Source organism: Podarcis tiliguerta (genome assembly GCF_965153285.1).
Source record: "Podarcis tiliguerta genome assembly, chromosome: 4".
In the NCBI taxonomy this organism is placed as follows: Eukaryota; Metazoa; Chordata; class Lepidosauria; order Squamata; family Lacertidae; genus Podarcis; species Podarcis tiliguerta.
This window is the reverse complement of record NC_139537.1, coordinates 71337900-71355584: the sequence shown is the minus strand read 5'-3', so window position 1 is coordinate 71355584 and position 17685 is coordinate 71337900. Positions and strand designations below refer to the sequence as shown.

General features: G+C 44.3%; 1 protein-coding gene across 3 annotated transcripts in view; it reads left to right on the top strand.

The window, feature by feature from the left end:
• The window catches only part of VWA3B (von Willebrand factor A domain containing 3B), a 75567-nt gene extending 58882 nt beyond the window's left edge, over nucleotides 1–16685 (top strand). For 2 of the 3 annotated variants that reach the window (XM_083437586.1, XM_083437588.1), the window contains exons 24-29: nucleotides 5879–5990; nucleotides 7569–7693; nucleotides 10092–10229; nucleotides 10731–10828; nucleotides 12420–12655; nucleotides 16301–16685. In XM_083437586.1, the coding sequence (XP_083293712.1) occupies nucleotides 5879–5990; nucleotides 7569–7693; nucleotides 10092–10229; nucleotides 10731–10828; nucleotides 12420–12655; nucleotides 16301–16569 (978 nt within the window). In that variant the 3' untranslated portion in view covers nucleotides 16570–16685. The remainder of the gene's footprint in view (nucleotides 1–5878; nucleotides 5991–7568; nucleotides 7694–10091; nucleotides 10230–10730; nucleotides 10829–12419; nucleotides 12656–16300) is intronic. The other variant, XM_083437587.1, reaches the window with a different exon arrangement.
• The last annotated feature ends 1000 nt before the right edge of the window (nucleotides 16686–17685 follow it).

Here is a 17685-nt window from a genome sequence, read left to right as displayed (position 1 = left end):
TGCCCCCCAAACCTCAGGCTTTTATATACCGTATTTTTCGCTCTATAACACGCACCCGACCATAACACGCACGTAGTTTTTAGAGGAGGAAAATTCGTAGGCACGCCACCCGTAGGCATTCCCTCCATAACACGCACAGACATTTCCCCTTACTTTCTAGGAGGAAAAAAGTGAGTGTTATGGTGCAAAAAAATACGGTACATTATTTACACAATGAGTCCCGTCTGATTGGCTGATTCTGCTTCCCTCCTAGAGCCAATCAGTTGTTGCATTCTACGATCCTAGCAGCCTAATAGGCTGATTAACTTCTTCCTGGAGCCTGATTGGTCTTTTCCTGCAAGCCAATCAGTTGCTGCATTCTAGGATCCTACTTGCCTATTGTTCTAGGATCCAAGCTTAGTACATAACAGTAACCTTTTGATAAAATGAAAATGTTGTTTTTCTTTGTGCGCATAATGGGGATGGAGCAGCTTTCACTGGCACTTTCTAAACATACCAGGGATGTGAGTTTCCTTAAACCTCTTGTGCAGGGAAACGGCAGCACATTTAGCAGCCAGTTTGGCTTTAAATATCACTCATTTGTATGAAACAGGCACCTGCTACTTGGAGAGGAAATGATGCTCTACGCTTTGATTGACTGATGTAATCTGTAATTTGAAATGGACAGTTGATAAATGAAAACTTTCGCCCAGCAGGATTATGCTAAATCAACCATTCAGTCAGGGAAACAAAAAAATTATTGAGAAAAGTGTTATTAAAATGCTAATAAAGCTTCTTCCTTATTTCTTTTTAAAAGCTCTTTGGCAAGCATTACAGAGGGAGCTTATCTTTTGAGAAAAGGCCAGACCTCTGGCAGATTTCCAATTGTGCATTTCTTTCAATCTTAACAAAGTGAAAAGCTCTCATTTTGCTACCAGTTAAACAAGAGTTGGCTTATGTTCAAATGAGGAGAGCTTTAGAAAAGTGCCCTTATCTTACCTACAAATGCCTACTCAGAAGACCTCCAGTTCAGTGGAATTTGTTCACAAGTAAGCATGCATAGGATTGCGGTTTTGATCACATAAACCAGAGCCTTCCAACTGTGTGTCATGACACATTAGTGTGTCTGCTGCAGTGTGTAGTGCAAACGCTCCCCGCACTCCTCCTGGGGCTGGAAAGGGGTTTGTTTAACCTCCAGTTTGCTGGCGAAATTGAATTACCGTGTCGCGAAATGATGCATGTCTAAAAAGTGTGTCACCAACATAAAAAGTTTGGAAAGCTGTGACCTAAACAATCAACGCTTCTACAGCGTAGTGTGCCACATGAAGTAGAAATAAGATACAGTTGTACCTCAGAAGTCGAACGGAATCTGTTCCGGAAGTCCGTTCGGAAGCTGCGGAACCTGCATTGGATGTTTGGGTTCCAAAAGAACGTTCGCAAACCGGAACACTCACTTCTGGGTTTGTGGTGTTCAGGAGCCAAAATGTTCAAATCGCAAGGCGTTCAATTTCCGAGGTACGACTGTACTGGCTCTTAAGAGAGGGCATTTTGGGGCACAGCCCTGTCCTTCAAGGAAAAATGGTATACAATTAATAAAGGAGAGGTGTCAGACTGAGGAAAGGACCTAGAGGGATACTAGGGACCATCACAAACATCAGACAAGCTGTAGAGACCACCCAGAGTCAGCTCTGTAGTCAGTCACTTCCCTGAGGCTTCCTTTTTGGGTTTCGGTCCCTCCACACAGCCACCTGAATTTCACAAAGCGTGACTGCAAGATGTCTCCTCCCTGTAAGGACACAGCTACACAGCAGCATCTTGGTCACCTCACAGCCCCTCTGTCCTTGATCCTCTCTGGCGTGCATCATGCCTTACCAGTCTTCTGACATGTGGGTCAGTTCCCCACAGGCACCCCCCCTCCCTGTCAGCCTCTGCATAACAAATATCCACATGGTGCCTTGGAATGACTGTGTGTGCCCTGCCTCACAGGAAGAGGACATCCTTTCTAATCCTGCATCTCAACTCTGCCACTGAAAAGTTGTTTCATGCTAGTACGGCTCACCGTGAATGGCGCTTGTGAAAAGGGCGGGGGGGGGGGGGAGCTGGCTTAATAATAATGATTGAAGATAATATCCGATGCCCTTGAACTTCTAAAATCTTTGCTATATCCTAATAAAAATAGGAAGCGTCCATTAAGTGAGTACGGTAGCTGTTGATAATCTTCCTCTAACCCACCAGTTCATTCCTCTGCTCTGCAGGAGCAGAAACATTTCTGCACTTTACCAGTTCGTTCTGGTGTGTTTCCCTCCTGCTGTCCTGACATGCCAACATATGCTACTGACTGCGATGTGATTAACACCGTGCAATCACTTATCCTGAGACAACCTGCATTAGCAGCCTAATCAGAGCCCCATCTTCAGTAATTGCTAATCTGCAGCTGCAAAGCTGAGTGGTTAGAAATGCAGGTGTCATTCATGGTGTTGAGCTCAGGATAGAAATGAACCGTTTCAAACAATGGCTAGTTTCCGCCCCCCTTTTTGATTTGTCTTACCTAAATGTATACCTAACTTATTTTGCACACACACCCTAAACATGAGCTATACTCAACATGACTTGATGTTAGAAAAAGATGTTTGGCAAGGTACATTTCCCTTGTATATTAGTTAATTAGTGAATGCAATGCTGTTTTCTTGGAATTTAAATCTTTGGACAAATCTGAACAAATCTGATTTTTTAAAAAGCACTGAGGAGATGGCCTATTAATGCTGAAAGAGAAATCGTAACTTTTTTTGGCTGACCTTAGCGGTTGGCTATCTGTTCAGACCTACTGCTGAATTAATGTAAGCTATCAAAAAAAGCTGGAAAGTTGGTATTGTTCAGCTTGTGGATAGAGTTGCACCATTGCTGTTGTTTGTACGGATGACTAAAGGATTTTGTTGTTTAGTCATTTAGTCGTGTCCGACTCTTCCTGACTCCTTGGACCAGAGCATGCCAGGCACTCCTGTCTTCCACTGCCTCCCGCAGTTTGGTCAAACTCATGCTGGTAGCTTCGAGAACACTCTCCAACCATCTCGTCCTCTGTCGTCCCCTTCTCCTTGTGCCCTCCATCTTTCCCAACATCTGGGTCTTTTCCAGGGAGTCTTCTCTTCTCATGAGGTGGCCAAAGTATTGGAGCCTCAGCTTCACGATCTGTCCTTCCAGTGAGCACTCAGGGCTGATTTCCTTAAGAATGGAGAGGTTTGATCTTCTTGCAGTCCATGGGACTCTCAAGAGTCTCCTCCAGCACCATAATTCAAAAGCACCAATTCTTCTGCGATCAGCCTTCTTTATGGTCCAGCTCTCACTTCCATAGCTTTAACTATACGGACCTTTGTCAGCAAGGTGATGTCTCTACTTTTTAAGATGCTGTCTAAAAGATCTACTGAGCCTCAAAACGGAGCTCCGGAGGCACTGACAACTTCTAGAAGGCAGAAATGTGCAGAGCAGATTTTTTTTTGTCTGAAACAGATTCCATAAATGTCAGATCACATAAGTTTAGACTAGGTTGCCTTAGATCAGAAAATGAAGTGTTACTGTAATTGCAAAAGCATAAAGGAGGAAGAAGACTTAGCATTTCATAGAGCACCTTTCAAGTGTTAGCGCATTTCGCACATCCATGGCACTTATGAAGAGGGTTGTAGCCCTGTTACAGAAAATGAGTATCCAAAGCTACCGTATTTTTCGCCCTATAGGACGCAATTTTTCCCCTCCAAAAATGAAGGGGAAATCTGGGTGCGTCCTATGGGGCGAATGCAGGCTTCGCGGACCTCTCCGCAAACAGCAGGAGCGCTCCCGCTGCTGGCAGAGAGGTGCCTGCATGCTGAAGCCTGCGCGCGCTGAGCTCAGCGCGTCCAGGCTTCGCGGACCTCTCCGCTAGCAGCGGGAGCGCTCCCGCTGCTGGCGGAGAGGTGCCTGCATGCTGAAGCCTGCGTGCGCTGAGCTCAGCCCGTCCAGGCTTCGCGGACCTCTCCGCCAGCAGCGGGAGCGCTCCCGCTGCTGGCGGAGAGGTGCCTGCATGCTGAAGCCTGCGCGTGCTGAGCTCAGCGCGTCCAGGCTTCGCGGACCTCTCCGCCAGCAGCGGGAGCGCTCCCGCTGCTGGCGGAGAGGTGCCTGCATGCTGAAGCCTGCGCGCGCTGAGCTCAGCGCGTCCAGGCTTCGCGGACCTCTCCGCCAGCAGCGGGAGCCAGCACTGGGCTCCCACGGCTTGCAGAGAGCTGCCTGTTTGGGGGTTGGGGTCGGGGGAAGCTCGGGCTTCCCCAACCCCGCGCCTGGGGGGGAAATAATTTTTTTCCTTTATTTCCCCCCCAAAAAACTAGGTGCGCCTTATGGGACGGTGCGTCCTATAGGGCGAAAAATACGGTAGTAGTTTTAAGAGGGCTTGGGAACATTTTCTGCTTCCCTTGAAAGATTAGATTCTTTGAGCTAGATTCACTTGTTCCCTCAGCATGGACCCCAATAATTTGGTTTGAGGGGATGCTCAGAGGTTGGGTGGGTTCTTCCACTAATAGGGGAATAGGAGCAGCTATTTCTCTGATTGACCCTCTTTCCCCTGCTGCTCCCAAAAACCACCTTTCAGAGGGTCCCTCAAACCTTTGGAACAAATTGGGTGTGGGTATTCAGGGCTGCAGTGGGAATGGTGAATGAAAATGCCCTTTCTGCCCCTCAGAAGCTTTCACTGGATCAAAAGCCAATATGTGGGTGGAACAGCAGCACTCAAAATTTCTCCTCTTGAGATACCTGCTTTTCATGCTCCAAGGCAGCTGCAGCATTTATTATCTCTCCAATGTGACATAGCCTTTTCTTGTCTAGCGTAGATTATTTCCCCCCCAACTGCTGGTGATAAATTTTATTCTCCATCCCATTTTCCCCCTGGAGCAGCTGTTTGTTTCCAAAGGCATGATTAGGGCAAAACGTTTTGCTGTTCATGAGGTTGATGGGGTCTTGGCCAGGAAAGGACCCCATTGTGGTTTTATTCTACAAAAGAAGATTTGAAACTGTAGGAACATAGAATCATAGAGCTGGAAGTGACCACAAGGATCATCTGGTCCAACTCCCTGCAATGGAGGGATCTTTTGTCCAACGTGGGGCTCGAACCCACAACCTTGAGATTAAGAGTCTCATGTTCTGCTGACTGAGACATGAAGCTGATTTATTTTGAATCAGACTATTGGTTCCTTCAGTCATATTTCCCAACCTGATTAGCAATGGCTGTAGAGAACTTCCCTAGCCCTGTAATGATATATTTGCCACTGGAAGTCCTGGGGGATGAATCCTGTATCATCTATATGCAAAGCACTTGCCCTACCACTGATCTACAGCCCCTCATTTGACCAATAAATCATTCTGAGCACTAGGTAAAGGTAAAGGGTAAAGGTAAAGAACCATTAGGTTCAGTCGTGGCCGACTCTGGGGTTGCGGAGCTCATCTCGCTTTATTGGCCGAGGGAGCCGGCATACAGCTTCCGGGTCATGTGGCCAGCATGACTGGCGAACCAGAGCAGCGCACGGAAACACCGCTTATCTTCCTGCTGGAGTGGTACCTATTTATCTAGTTGCCCTTTGACGTGCTTTCGAACTGCTAGGTTGGCAGGAGCAGGGACTGAGCAACGGGAGCTCACCCTGTTGCGGGGATTCAAACCGCTGAACCTTCTGATCGGCAAGTCCTAGGCTCTGTGGTTTAACCCATAGCACATTGAAAAGTGCTAAGCGCTTACTACTAAAGTTGCAAAAGTTTTGTTTCATGCATATTGCCCCACTGTATGCCCTTTTTTCTGTTGTTGTTGTTGTTGTTGTCCAGTTATGATGTACATCTCAAGAGCTGGGCGTGGGTGAACCTCTCTCTTTCTCATTTATATACAACACAGAAATTTTCATCAAAGCTACAGGAAAAGAAGACGCAGAAAGGAAAAAGGGTTGATGCTCTCAAGGGCCACAAGGTCATTGCAAGATCAGAAAGCACGGGATTTTACTACCCAGGTAACTGCATTGTAAATAGTAGTTTGTTTGGCTTGGAATTCTACCCTAAAACCAGTGTCAAGCCCTGGCATGTGGATAGGAGTCCTTTGGAGCAGGAGGTGATAACTAATCAGCCAGGACAGTTACCAAATGTAATATTTAGCTTGCAATGCAGAGATATTACATAGTTGGCAAGGCTGGTTCAAATATTTAGGATCAGTACATATTTTGAGGAATGGGCATTAGTGCCTGTGTGTGGGGGGGTATATGCTTACGTATGTGTGCAGAATTTTAAAATCTTGGCAGTGTGCAGTGGAGAAGAAAGGAAGGACGCACGTGGGACTTTCAGGGGCACCTGGTACCATAGCACTGGAAGCAACCTCAAAAGTTACCTATAGTCCAACCCCCTGCCAATGCTGGCAACCTACTATTACAGACTTAACACAAATGCTGTATGTGAGACTTGGAAACTTGTACCGAAAGCTGAAGTTCTTCCCTCTTACGTATCCACTGTTGGCTGTGCATTCAGTGGGTTTGGGAATGTGTGTGCATAAGAGCCATTGCAAAGGAGGAAGGATTCTTGCTTTGAGCAGCTCTGTGCCACACACATTGGTACGTGTTCAGGTTCCCTTTCCGCACTTTCTAAACACACGACTGAGGGTGGATCTAAACACAGGGAAAAGAACCCGCTACGAATAAGTCAGAAATTAGATCGTTTTAACCAGTGCTTTTTTCCTGGGGGGAATGACGCAGGGGTATGCATACCCCTAAACATTTTGTGAATCTAAGTTTGGCCCCATTGAGGGGCAGTACTTCAATATGAGTAGGAAAATGAGAGTACCCCTAAACATTTTTTAAAAAGAAAAAAAGCACTGGTTTTAACAAAAGAAAAAAAATCTCTATGAAAAAACGCATTTTACAATTGTCCTGCTCTCTGGCGCCATCTGGTGTTGCATGTTTATAGCGCGTTCAAATCGCTGTTTCTTTATTAATGTAGCCGGGTCCTGAATGTAAGAACATTCTAATGGACCTGGATAATGTCCCATCTAGTCCAGCGTTCTGTTCTCACAGTGGCCAACCAGATGCCAATGGAGGGCCTGAACCTAATTGTGATTTTCGGCAATTGGCATTTAGTAGTATACTGCCTTGACAGTGGAGGTAGAGCATAGCCATTGTGGCTGGGTGGTGTTGAGAGGGCAGCACAGCTACCCTCTGTGCCCCTCCTCATGCTGCCTTTTAACATGTGAAAGCTGAGCACCCCCCGGGTTGCAACCAGTGGTGGGGCCGGAATTAGGAACACATTAGATTTTGTTATCCATTGGTCCGTGTCACTCAGGACTGTCTGCTTTAGCTAACGTCAGTTTTCCAGTAGTTTCCACAACCCCAGGGAAAGGGGTCTTTCCCGGTTCCATTAGTCGTGATCTGTAAATGGAGCTGCCAGCAGTTGAACTGCCTCATCTGTAGTCAGTGCATATGCTCTGCACTGAGCTTTGAAAACCAGTTTTTACAAAAAGCTGTTTCCATTTATTTCGCACGCTGCAAAGCACAGCATGTAATCTGAATCGTGGATTGCTTTCTCTCTCCCGGTCTTTGTTTTAGGGACGGTAATACGAACCATCACTCCTTTTTACGCACTTGTTGATTTCAACTGTGGGCACACGGAGATCGTCCCCTTGAAGTTCATTATACCTGTGGGGGGTGCAATGCCTTGTCCATCCTTGCAGGTAGGCGATTTACCATTTCTGAAGTGCATGCATGTTCTCCTCTACATAGTTCTTTCTTAAAGGAATGCGCCCCCTTCCTTTTAGCTCATCCAAGTTGCCCGGTTTTTTTTACTGGGTGCAAATGGGACCAGAGCAGGCGAACTTACCTATCTGAGGTTTATATTGGGCTTTCTTATTGAAATATACTCGGAGTAGAGTGTGGATTTCATGCTCTTTATTCAGCTCATAGTGGTGAGGAGGAATGGAAGTTCCCCCAGAATGTCTGCTTTATATACATTATTTACACAATGGGCCCAACGTGGTTGGCTAATTCCGGGATTCACCTGTAGGCCAACCAGGTTGCGGATTCACTTCCACCTGGAGCTGGATTGGGTGGCTCCTGTGGACCAATCAGACTGCTGCATTCTGGACCCTATTGTTCTAGGACCAATCAGACTGCTGCATTCTGAATCCTATTGTTCTAGGACCAATCAGACTGTTGCATTCTGAATCCTATTGTTCTAGGACCAGTCAGACTGCTGCCTTTTGGATCCTATTCAACTCAGTACATAACACTTATCTAAGGATGCATGTGAATGGTGATGAACCCATGTGGTGGCCAGCCATAAGGTGCAACTCTGGTGAATAAAATTTCTGAAACACTTACAGGAAAACTTAAAAGAAAAAGAGGTATAGGTGTCTGGGCATAAGCAGGAATCCTGCCATCTCCCCACCAAAAGAAAGCACTTCCCCTTGATTCTGTGTATATAAAAGCAGGGTGTAGTTGCTCAGTGGAGTCAGAGTTACTTATTACTTATTCTATAATGCTCTTTCATAACTACAGTCGTACCTTGGTTTTCGAACAGCTTAGTTCTGAACGTTTTGGCTCCCAAGCACCGCAAGCCTGGAAGTGACTGTTCCAGTTTGCAAACTATTTTTGGAAGCCGAACGTCCGACGGGGCTTCTGAGGCCTCTGATTGGTTTTGGAAGCCGCACTTTGGTTTCTGAACGTTTTGGAAGTTGCGCGGACTTCCGGAACGGATTCCGTTTGACTTCCAAGGTATGACTGTATTTCTATAAAGAAGGGACACAGTCATAGATGGAAGGACATATTGCTAGGGCCAGCCCACCTGTTAGATGTGGTGAGGCAGTCACCTCAGGTGGCAGGCAGACTGGGGACAGCTGCGAAGGGTGGCAGATCCAGGCCTCTGAACAGTTCGCCACCTCCTGTACTTGTCGCCTGCGGCCACTGTGTAGAAAACAGCAGAACTGCTGCTGCTGGCAGCTGCTCCTCTCAGGCCTCCTTTTTTCTTCCCCCCATTACCCTCAGTGTGCCGGGGCTTCCCTGGACTGCCTCCAGTCGCCTCAGACGGCAGCAGTGAATGAGGCAGTGGTGGCGAGAGGCAGCAGTGGTGGAAGAGGTGGTGGCGGCAGTGTGGGAGAGCGCCATTTTCTGTTTTGCCACTCAGGCAGCAAAAACGTCTTGGAGACCCAAAACAGTATGATACATGAGATTAGTGAGAGTACGTTTCATTCAGCTGTTTGTTTTTAAATGTAAATGCCAGCTATGCGGTGATATCAGAACTTGTGGCACATGATGAACGCATGCTGACACATTTTTAAGGACATTTCTAAGTTGTCAACAATTCGCTTTTCCCTACTCCTTTGCTACACAAGGAATAGTATGGCCATAATATTTCACTTCCTGATTCACAGGTGAATAAAGTTTGGGTTTAAGCCACTTGGATGCTTTGGGGAGGAGAACTTTAGCTGCAGAAGAAAGGCATTGGTTTAGGTTTTTTGGTTTTTTTTTAGTGGAAACTGTAAGCTCACAAAGTATACAGTTGTACCTTGGAAGTCGAATGGAATCCGCTCAGGAAGTCTGTATGACTTCCAAAATGTTCAAAAACCAAATCATGGCTTCTAATTGGCTGCAGGAAACTCCTGTAGCCAATCAGAAGCCGTGGAAGCCCCGTCGGACGTTAGGGTTCCAAAGAACATTCGCAAACTGGAACAAACATTTGTGGTGTTCAGAAGCCAAAACGTCCAAGTTCCAGGGCATTTGAGATCCAAGGTATGACTGTACAGTTGTACCTCGGTTTTTGAACGTCTCAGAAGTCGAACATTTCGGTTTTCAAATACTGAAAACCTGGAAGTAAATGCTTCCATTTTCGAACGTGCCTCGGAAGTCGAACGGCTTCCTCTGAGTGTTTCTCAATTTCCTCAGTGAAATTCCTTTGTGCCTTGGTTTTCAAATGTTTCAGAAGTTGAATGGTCTTCCGGAATGGATTACGTTCGAAAACTGAGGTACCACTGTAATTGCATTCTTGTCTCTGTTAATGGTTAAGAAGATAGGACCTTCGGACCATTAAAATTTAAAGCTGATGTACTCAACCTAACTCTTCTTCTGGTTATACAGGTTGGAGACTATGTATTTGTAAGAGTTAGGAAACAATTGGGAGACGAGTATTACGTACCTGGTACTGTCATAGCAACTCCGCTAAAATCTGATTTAGATGATAAAGTCTACACCATTTTGAAATACAACAACAAAAAGGTAAGACAACAGGCAGACAGACCTTGAAAACTGCAGTGCCTTTTATTCTTGACACTAATAGCGTCTTTTCCTTGGTGGAACCATAGAGCTTGGCTTGCACCTTTTCTTCCTGTCGACTCTAGCTGACAGGAAAAATGAGCAATTAACATAAGAAACATATCTGATTAATAAGGACTCTCTTCATTCAGTTCCACTTTATTTTAATGTCGTTCTTACTGCTCTGAAACTTCATCCTTAAAACAACCTATTAATCAACTCTTCTCTTGACACCAATAACTGTTTTTCCATATGTTCTGCTGTGTTTCAGATTATTCTAGTAAGTTATCCTTTTATCCATTGTGTCTAATTTGTTTCCCCCTTTTAAAAAAATAAATAAATAAACCATTGCATTTTGGAAACTTGACTCTTTTTACTTCCATGTACAAGTTTCTTCATGTGAATGGTTGGTTTGACAAGATAAAAGCCACTGAGTTTAAAGATGTGGTGATTTTGTTACTGCAGGCATTCTGTGTACGAAATGGGCTTATTAAAATCAGCCATAGAAGGTATTCCTGTTCCTGCTGCTACATAAATATGACCCGAATGATGGATTATCTTGTGTGAGTATTGAATCCCATTTTCCCCTCCATTTCATAAATATGTATAGATGTACATGTGTGTGTGAGATGAGGTAAATATCAAGCAATGCTACCGATACAAATACTAGAATGCTGACAGTAATAATGTTGATTCTGCAAAGCAAGAACAGCAGTCCCAACCAAAATACCCCAGAGATATTAAATGACCTAGAGACAGACGGGCTGTGTGGTAGGAAGGGGTGCAGAGATATAATAAGGCAACACCATTGTAACAAGAACTGGTGTGTGTGTGTTGATGTGTGAATGGAGATGTAAAAAGTATAAGTGGTTTAGAATTATTTATTACATTTATATGCCTCTCTTTGTCCAAGGATCATGGGGCGGTTTACAGTATAAAAACACAAAAATACATACCATAATAACAAACAAATACAGTGGTACCTCGGGTTGCATACGCTTCAGGTTACATATGCTTCAGGTTACAGACTCTGCTAACCCAGAAATAGTACCTCAGGTTAAGAACTTTGCTTCAGGATGAGAACAGAAGTCGTGCTCTGGCGGTGCGGCGACAGCGGGAGGCCCCATTAGCTAAAGTGGTGCTTCAGGTTAAGAACAGTTTCAGGTTAAGAACGAACCTCTGGAACGAATTAAGTACTTCACCCGAGGTACCACTGTACAGCTAAAAGGCCATAGATTGTGTAATTAGCCAAAGCCTGGGTGAAGAGGCAAGTTTTTGCCTGCCGCCTAAAGATAAGTAATGAAGGTGCCAAGTGAGCCTACTTGGAGAGAGCATTCCACAAACGGGAGCCACTGCAGAAAAGGCCCGTTCTCGTGTTGCCGCCCTCTGGACTTCTTGTGGAGGGAGCACACAAAGAAGGGACTCAGATGATGATTGTGGGGTCCGGGTTAGTTCATATGGGGAGAGGTATTCTTTGAGCTATTGCAGTCCTGTGCCATATAAGACTTCAAAGGTCAAAACCAGTGCTTTGAATTGGGCCTGGAAACTAACTGAAAGCTAGTGTAGTTGGGTGAGGGTTGGTGTGATATGCTCAAGCAATCTTGCCCCAATGAGCCACCTGGCCACTGAATTCGGCACCAGCTAAAGTTTCTGAAACATCTTCAGACGCAGCTGCACATATAGCGCATTGCAGTAATCTAACCTAGGGGTTACCAGATCATAGAGAGTCTGCACAAACCGAATACAGTCATACCTCGGGATGAATACGCTTCAGCTTAAATATTTTCGGGTTGTTCTCCCCGGCGACCCGGAAGTAACGGAGCTCGTTGCTTCCGGGTTTCGCCGCTCACGCATGTGCAGACGCTCAAAATGACGTCACGCGCATGCGCGGAAGCGCGAAACACGACAGGCAGATGCGTCTTATATTCGCTTCAGGATGCTAACGGGGCTGCGGAATGGATCCCGTTTGCATCCAGAGGTAACCACTGTATGTGAAGAATGGGAAATGGGTACAGGGGTGGAATTGCGATCAGATAACGCCTGGGAACTTTCACAAGTTTCTCCTTGTCATCTCACGTTGGAGAAAAAACCACACCGGTTGCTGAAATCCTGTCTGCCTGCGTTTAGCTAATCTGCTGCTTTGAATTAATCTAGACCAAACATAAAAGTTGTGAAGCATTTCCATAGAGCGGCTGAAGAGGCAGAGACTAAATGCATCTCTGCTGGAGGTGAATGGAAGAAGAAGGACAGCAGAAAAGGAAGAGCAAAGAGCAGGAAGGATCTCTGCAAAGCTTGGCCCTCTGATGAGCAGCTGGCTGCCCCTAGAAGGACAGTGAAAATAAGAGAAAGTAGTTTGTCGCCACCCTCTCATATCAAAGATGGATGTGCAGGTACAACAAGTAAACTAGAGCAGGAGTCCAGTGATGTTGTAAAGTCAGATATATCCAAAATGGAGAACCTGCATTAGGTCTATTTACTCTATATTTACTATAACTTTGCCTAGTGATTGGGATTCTGTACTTTGGTTGTTTCACAGCCCAAGGGTTGTTTTTAATCCTTGCTTTCTGTATCATGTTCCTAATTGAGATCTTCTCAGTTAGTCTAACAAGAGAGAAAATACAGACACTTGTCCCTGATCTTCCAGCATATTGTAGGAATGATTCTTTCTCCAGGGATACAGTGCTTTGGAGTTTGGGTTTTTGCTTTTTTGCCATTCCTTGGCAAATACCTTAGTGACTACTACCTCCCTTGATATGCCATATTGGTCTCCAGGAAAACTGCCACCATTTTGTTCTGTTGAGCCACATTAAGAACTTCCTTGTTCTCTCTTTAAAAAACTAACCAAAAACATTTTTATTGAAGGTTTTCAACATATTGTGCACAAAAATCCCAACACATTTATAACAAGCTAATAAAAAGCAACATATCTAGTAATAGTAATAATAATAATAATAATAATAATAATAATAATGGTGATGAAAAAGAAAATATAAAACTGAATACTCATTATCCTTAACAAACACAATTGTATAAAAAAGAGAAAGAAGAAAAGAGCGGAGAAGAAATAACTGAAAAAACCCATTATCACATTATAGATATAATATGTGAAAAAGGTTTTTCCCCAGTTATTTCTTCTCCATATGTGTGTGTGTGAGTGAGAGAGAGAGAAGAGAAGAGACTAAAAAGAGAAACTTCTGCCTCCCTGACAATTATGCACTCCAAAATTGCTTTTACCCCTCTGCAGGATGTAACTTTACCCAGATTTCCCTCCCAAGCCTAACCTTTAACTTTTAGTCACCCAGACAGTGCAGTATGACCCTTCTTATGTCTTTCTAGTAATCCAAATTAATATTTCTCCAGTTTGTTTGTAAAATTTCTTATAAAGTCCTTTTAACCTGTTCTAGCAACTTGTTGTTCTCAATGAATTGCCTTTCAAACTTTTTCTTTTTTTACTCAGTAAAAAGCAATAGTAATGTTGCACAACTCCCCTAGTTTGGGAAGGTTCCTGTCTCAGAACACAGGCATTTGTATCCCTCCTCCTCTGTGCTTTTAGTATGTTGCTGTAATGTGGTGTTACTATAGACTTACCCCCCTATGTCTGATTCATACATGCACATTAATGGCACAGTGGGTTGAATCTAGTGCTACTGCTTCTCAGAGGGGACCCATTCACATTGATAGACACAACTAACTTAAGTCCACTAATTTCAGTGGGTCTACTCTTGAGTAGAATTTCATGGGCTGCAACCCAGTGTCCCATTGTGCGGCTTGCAACTGAGCATGGGAAAAAGCCCAATAAATTATCTGATGTTTGAAAAGTCTGAAGCAATGATGCGATGAAGAATGAGAGTTTTGGCAGATGTTTGATCTTTGTCGGCTCTTTTACACATGCTAGTCATTAAGGGATGAACCTGGAATGTGTATTTCCGTCCCCTTTCTGAGAATGTGCTTCAGATATCAATGTGAATGTAATGACCCATATGCAAATTCGGTATATATATTGTATGTTGAATATCTCTTGCAAATCATGGTTTACTGTCAATGCAATTTACATACGAAGTCTCCAATCCCACACATGCTTACCTGGAAGTAAGTCACATGAAACTAGTGGGGCTTACTTTTGAGTAGACCTCTGTAGGCTTGCAGTGTAAATCCCTTATACGTTGTTTCCCAAACTTGTCTCCAGCTGTTTCTGGACTACAATTCCCATCATTCCTGATCCTGCTAGCTAGGGATGATGGGAGTTGTAGCCCCAAAAACAGCTGGAGACCCAAGTCTGGGAAACATTGCCTTACAATAGGTTCTCTGATAATGCAGACCCTTTTCAATTCCCTCAATACTTTGGAAACGAAACAAGAAAAAGAAAAGTTAACGCATGATGTCTCGTGGTTTTGTTTGATCAATGTATTAAATAATCTGCATTGCTGGATGATAAAGCGACTATGCCTTCGTATTATCCGAGGCTGATCTCCCACATTCATGCAGTGGCTCAGGTTGCACATAATGCTAAGCCAAACTATGGCTTAGCACAAAAATGCAGGATCCTGGAGAGGAGAGCGCGGCTGATTTCCTTCTGCTGTGAGCGAAGTCGTGGTAGCATGTTGTCTGAATCCATAGGACAGCAACAAGACTGAATAAGAAGCAAAGTGGCCTCAGCCTCCTCTCTCAGAACACGCACGCTAAGCCGTAATTTGGTTTAGCATTATGTATGACGATCAGCAAATAATTGACAGTGCCTGCACAGTCTTCATTTCTTTAGTAGCAAGGCAGAGTTTCCATGCTGAATGGTGGCGGTGCCTTTCTTAAAGATAAGCACTGACTGCTAGTTTTGAATTTTCTGTGAAAGTGTTGAATGAAATAGAATTTTAAATCCTAAGTCCACAGACCAAATGGACTCTTATCTAAAGTAGACCTTGATTAAATGTGTGCAGCTTCCATTTATTTGAATAAGTACTCATCTCCTGTCTAGAAAATAACGTCTAGCACGGTTATTGTTAGAATTGTCTCCTTATATTGTATTGTCCACCTTGTTTCGGGGTGGCGAGACCTCTTCCATACTTAAATCTTTGTTAGCATAAATCACTGTTACCTTCATTAGTGTATGGTGTATGTTGTAAATCTTAAAACGTGACTTTAATAAAACATGATTTCCTTGTGCATCCATTGGCATGGTTACTTTCTAACAGATTTTATGTGCAGCTGTTTTTATGGATTTCGTTTTTTTCAGATTCCAGATACCTTTGCTTCCCTTTCCTCCAGTTTTCCTTTAAAAAGCACACATAGGATCCATTTTTCAAAGTCTGGTTTGCCAAACTCATGCTGCCCTCTGACCACAGGGGAATGATCCTGCCTTCTGCAGAAACATGGTTATTTCCATAAGGTGGTTGCAGAGGAAAATCTCTTGCGATGAAATGAAAATGGTTGAATTAAGGCAGCAAATGTCGTGACCTCCAAATGTTGATCCACTTCAATTCGGAGAAGCTGCATTTATGGGGAAGCTGGCGGTTTTAAATGCCGCTCACATTTTCTTCACAAGCAGAAAAAATATATTTTGACTAAAATGCAACTTTCCAAACAGAGAGCCATTTTTATTTTATTAAAATAAACAAGCAAATACATTGGGGGGAAATACGAGAGCAACAGAACTCATCACCAGCAATAAAGCAAAACGTAAAAAGTAGCCCCTATTTAAACCAATGGTGTTTACGTGAGTCATTTTTTAAATTCACATTGCAACCATTCACATAACTACAAATGAGAATGAAGCTCCACACATACACACCTTTGCTTGCGTGACGAAGCTCCGTACTCCATCAGTCTCTTACGGCAGGTCAGGCAGCTTTGCAGCCATTAATGTTGTCTGCTTCCCTCATATCTATTCCCTTCTGTACAGTCCAGGTGCCTTTTATGTTTTCCTGTGCAGTTTGTAATGGGTTCTGTTGCTCTTACATCTCCTCTAACAGGCTGGGGGTGGGTGGGAATTGTTTTGTTTAATCTCACCTTTGCCTTTTCTTCCACCCTTTTTTCCCTGCCAGCACCTACTTATCGAGGCTTACCACGTCCTCATTCTTCACGAGGTAGAAAGCCCTGGCTGCCTTCAAATGCTTCAGAGTTTAGGATAACTAAGGCCCTCCGGAGCTCTGGTTCTCCTTTGCGCCAGCAGAGCACCCCTCAACTTGTTAGGACGGCTGCCACCAGCAGCAGCAGCGAGACCAGCATTTCGAGCATCGAGAAGGTGGAAGAGCTGGCAAGACGGCTTCAGCAGTACCACATCACGCAAAGGAAAAACAGCCTTGCCATTTAGTTGTAAATAAAGACTGCAAGTTGCAAACAGGGGAGCAGGGAGGGGAAGGGTCTAGTTGCCAAGTTATGAAACCGTATTATATCAACCCCAAATAAACCATTTAATTTGATATTAAACTTTTTTAATATTAAAATTGTGCAGCACCACAAGATCTTTGTAAGGAGATCTTTGAAAATCTGGCTGTGCGGTTAAAAACCGACGAGGAGGCAGATGAAAGGAACCACTTTGGCACGTGCCTAAACTTGGTACGGAGAACAGGTGCCCTGTTGTCTGCCTGGATAGTGCAGTTGGTTAGAGCGTGGTGCTGATCATCCCAAGGTTGCAGGTTTGATCCCTATTTGGGGCAGTTTTGCAGGGGGTTGGACTAGATGATCTTCAGGGTGCCTTCCAACTCGGATTCTGTGAATATGATGCGAAGTTGTAGATAGGATGCACTTTATGGGTGATTCCAGGTGTATGTCAGTGTCATGTCAGAGCCTGGATTCTGATGAACCGTCCCATGGTGGTGTTTGTCTTGTGTATCCTCCTTCCCTGAAGGAATCTGAAGTCAGGGTGGTGGTGCAGAGAGAATGCATGAACAAAGGAATAAGGAAGGATCAAAATCGTTTTTTCAGTGCTCTATTTGTGCAGTTATGCGGATGACTTCTGCTTGAGGTGGCCTCTGCTAACAGGGACCGGCATTGGGCTAGCACAGGTAGACAGACATCCTTTAGGTTTCTAGATGTATGATGGAAGAGTTGTGGTTGTTGTAAAGGACAGGTTCTTAATCTGAGAATAATGGAGTATTAATATTTCCCCCCAGGCTCTTCAGAATTATGAATCTGCTAGTTGCCCCATTCTTCTTAAAGGACTGGGAAGATATTGGAACATAGGTCATTACATCCTCTAAGAATGTGACTCTTCCTCTGTTGCTTAAGTTAGAAACACCTGTTCGTTTATACTGACATTTATATTCCCCTTTTCCTCCAAGGACCTTAAGGTGGTACACACAATTCTACACCCCTCTCATTTTTATTTAACAACTCTGTAAGGAAGGTTAGGTTGAGAGACTGTGACTGACTCCTGGTCACCCAGTGAGATTTATGGCTGAGTGGGAATTTGATCCCTGGTCTCCCA